Genomic DNA, 3,730 nt, shown 5'->3' with positions numbered 1-3,730 from the left:
GGAGTAGAGGCATGTTCGTTTGCTTTTTGAAGTGCCTCGATCATTTCTCGCATGAGAGTGTTTGTGTCTGCCATTGTGGAGGGTGTCTGAAGTTGTCTGGTAACTTCGTATATTTCTTCCTGTCGTTCAGGTGGGATGGGTACGTCGAGATCTGGAAAGGGGATATCGAATGGTTCGAGTCTGATTTCTGGTACCTGAAGTGACCCTTGTGCTTCGGGTGTTTCATCGTCTACTTCGATAGAGGTAGAGGTTTCTGCCCTGCTGGGTGCTCGGCTATGTCTGCGAGATTGATCGTATGGGTGTGGTGTCTGTGGTCTGGACGGTGGTACGCTAGCGAATAGTTGAGTTGCTTGTTGGGCTTGTTCTTCTCTAAGCCTGGCTTCTTCGTTAAGCCTGTTCCTTTCTCGAATGAATTCTTCTTGTGCTGGGTCGCAGAGGATGAGTCCTTGTGGTACTCGTACTGTTCCTTGATATGCGTAGTATCGGTTGGGGCAAAGTTGTTGAAAACAACATCTCCAATGTCCTTCGTCGTATCGGTGGTAGTCGTGCCTATTGTCAGGCCTAAGGTTATGTCTGTGTGCTGCTGTGGCGCAGTCGTTCACCCCAGTTGCTTGTGGAGTAGTCGTCTTGACTATTCTTCGTGGCGTAGACCTGTCTTAGGTCCGCCTTGTTGAGAAGCTTTCAGCTAATGTTATGACAGAGGTTTCTTAGCAAGCCTGAAGCTTGTCTGATCGCCTTATCTGCAGATGAGGTTAGAGCAGAATAAAGAAACGTGAATATACGAAAGAGCTGAAAGCTGGGGTGCTACTGTACATGCGCGGGGTATTTATACTACTGCTCAGCCTAACCTAAGGACTAGTCTACTAGTCAAAGGGACTGCGGGTGAGTCAGTGAAGCTGCGCTCTATGAGTCGACGAAGGCAGTACTACTAAACTAGAGTCAGAGATGAAAAAGGAAATGATATCCCACGCCACCATGCCCATCATAACAATGACAAGCCAGCGGTTGAACTGCGCAATCTTGAAACAACCGCCTTTGTACTGTTGGACGATAGCTGAGAACTTGATATCAGCAAGCGCATTGTAAGTCGGTGCATACCTTCGTGTATCCTTCATGGAGGACTTTGTTTGCTTGTAGTAGAAAGCGGATTGCGCCATACCAAGAGAGAATGGGAAGAGACGGCCCGACGGTTGGTATGCTTTGGAGCTACAGAGTGGTCAATAGTAATTTTGCATGGTAGCCTGGCAAAGCAAAAATCATAGATCAACTCACACATCGCTCAGTGTACATACACTTGCGAAATGCGCAAGTTATGGCGTAGATGACCAAAGAGAGGCAACAGTAAGCAGACAGATCCATAGTTGGAACCTCGAAGAAGAGACAAAATAGACAAACGGAGAAGCCAAAGGCGTAAAGACTCGGGGTGAGCGGTCGCCTGTGTGAAAGCGTTCTGCCGAAGGCATAGCTCATATGTACTTTGCGCCGATTCGATCACATTCCAAGGGGCGTCCTCCGGCGTGCTCAGAATCAATTAATTGGTGCGCATCGCACACTTACACATGCACCGTGCCCGGGACCGCACAGCGGCCCAGGCTGGGCTGGGAGACTAAGTCCCCATTCCGCGAGACATCGCACGTAGTTTCCCGGGAAGGGGACGTTTTGCCTTCGTGCCCTCCTTGATCATCTGTCCTATTGGTACGGATGGACCGGAAGTAAACTTCTGTGCTCATGATCACATATCATGATCATGCATCATGCGTTATGCTCGACCCCACCAATCGAGCTGGAATGAGTGATGAGTTAGATAGTTGTTGAATGCCGCCGGCTGCCAAACAAACTTTGTGAAAAGCTTGACAGTTCCGATAAGCGGAGAGGGAAGAGAGCTGCGGAGGGGAGTCGCCCAGGGCAACTGAATCTCAGGGCAAAATTCGAGAGAAGGAAGGGAAGGGAAGGAGGAAAGGCGCACTGGCGAGTGACTGGGTCTTAGAGCTTCTTGCTCGCCACACTCGCTCGCCAGTTCTGCTCGGGTAGAGCCCAACTCCTGCTGTTATGACAGAGGTTTCTTAGCAAGCCTGAAGCTTGTCTGATCGCCTTATCCGCAGATGAGGTTAGAGCAGAATAAAGAAACGTGAATATACGAAAGAGCTGAAAGCTGGGGTGCTACTGTACATGCGCAGGGTATTTATACTACTGCTCAGCCTAACCTAAGGACTAGTCTACTAGTCAAAGGGACTGCGGGTGAGTCAGTGAAGCTGCGCTCTATGAGTCGACGAAGGCAGTACTACTAAACTAGAGTCAGAGACGAAAAAGGAAATGATATCCCACGCCACCATGCCCATCATAACACCTGCGAGTTGAAGGACACAATTTGGGCTCTTAGCGTGCGTCTTGCAAACTTTGGCTTGGCCAGAGCACATATCACAGGGTGGTAAGCGCAGTTTTTTTCTCAAGAAAACTCAGACAAAAGTGGCTAAACAAGGCCCTGTTATTCCTCGATTCTACGCCAATGCAAATTGAGGAGAAACCGGTGCAAAACCAGCCAAAAGGGTCTAAAACACAGTAAAACTGGCAGAAAAATGAGTTTTGCCTTCAGTTTTTTTCAGGTGAAAACCGGATAAAGTTGGGGCCTTGTTGGATCAGTTTTTGGCTAATTTTATGCCGGAAAAAAGTGCGCTTACCACCCAGTGTGGGAGTACTTATATCACGTCTTTATCTGAACTAGGCGCCCTGGTTCCGTTTGGGCGTCCCGGAGGAGGTAGGCGCGGATGGCGGCCCGGGGCCCCTGTGGCCTGTGCCTGTCATTCATGTTTTGTTCTCCGCTTGTTTATAAAGGCCTGCAGACTACTGTTAACGTTAAATGGGGTCTGTGCTACGGTCAATAAATATGTGTTCGTGCCGGTAAGCTTAAAACCTGCGGGTGTGAGAAATTCGCAGAAATGCACCAGATGGCCCTGGCCCCACATGAGCAGCGAGCCAGTCAATAGACTCTACCTGCCAAGCCCTAAACCTACCAGTTTTCCCTCACCCTCAATCACTGTCCGTGCCAAAACCATAATCGGTGGTCGGGAGTTATACTCCAGCCCCCCTTTGACGAGACATCCACTGGTGTGTTACTTGTGGACCTCGTCTCCCCGGTCGTCCTCATCCATGGGTGGTTCTTCAGGGTCCAAAAACGCTTCGAATCATTCGCCTATATGTTTGTATCTGCTCCTGTAACCAAATTCCTGCTCATGCCTCTTCCTCATACACAGGGAGGCCATGATCATAGTCGAAAGAACGCGCCATCGGGATACCACATACTTCGTATACCACTGTGTGAATCATGATCGCTGCTCAGGTCGAAAATCTACAGTAACCCGTCGATGAAGCGTCACCGGCTTCCGAAATGAGCCACGTTACTAAACCTGCAGCATTGGTTAGCGTTCGACTATGTATGATGCGCACATCACCCGTCTGACATGATAAAATGATGCAGGACAGCGATATCGCGCTCACTTCCAGTTCTCTCGTAGCTACAGAAAAATGCGGCCATTCTCCAGCGGATACCCAAGCCATACACCAGGAAGTGTAGCGTTCAAGACGTTTGACTACATCATCAGTGGCGGTAAGTGTTTTGCTAGAGTGCACCACCCACGATGTGCTCTGACGCATGTATATGCTAGGTGGAACAGCGGGATGCGTGCTTGCATCAAAGCTCTCGGAGGTCCCGAACGCCAACGTCCTCCTACTT

At 49.6% G+C, this 3,730-nt stretch overlaps 1 protein-coding gene across 1 annotated transcript; it reads right to left on the bottom strand.

Moving 5' to 3' along the window:
• Nucleotides 1–229: 229 nt before the first annotated feature.
• Nucleotides 230–1,115, bottom strand: PHACADRAFT_202018 (uncharacterized protein; the record flags this gene model as incomplete). Its single annotated transcript, XM_007402288.1, has 3 exons — nt 230–549; nt 603–666; nt 975–1,115. The coding sequence occupies 3 exons, from the start codon at nt 1,113–1,115 to the stop codon at nt 230–232; spliced, it is 525 nt and encodes a 174-aa protein (XP_007402350.1).
• Nucleotides 1,116–3,730: the final 2,615 nt, after the last annotated feature.

Source organism: Phanerochaete carnosa, assembly GCF_000300595.1.
Source record: "Phanerochaete carnosa HHB-10118-sp unplaced genomic scaffold PHACAscaffold_86, whole genome shotgun sequence".
NCBI classification, from domain to species: domain Eukaryota; kingdom Fungi; phylum Basidiomycota; class Agaricomycetes; order Polyporales; family Phanerochaetaceae; genus Phanerochaete; species Phanerochaete carnosa.
Note: the sequence above shows the minus strand (reverse complement) of the source record. Positions and strands in the feature narration are given on the sequence as shown.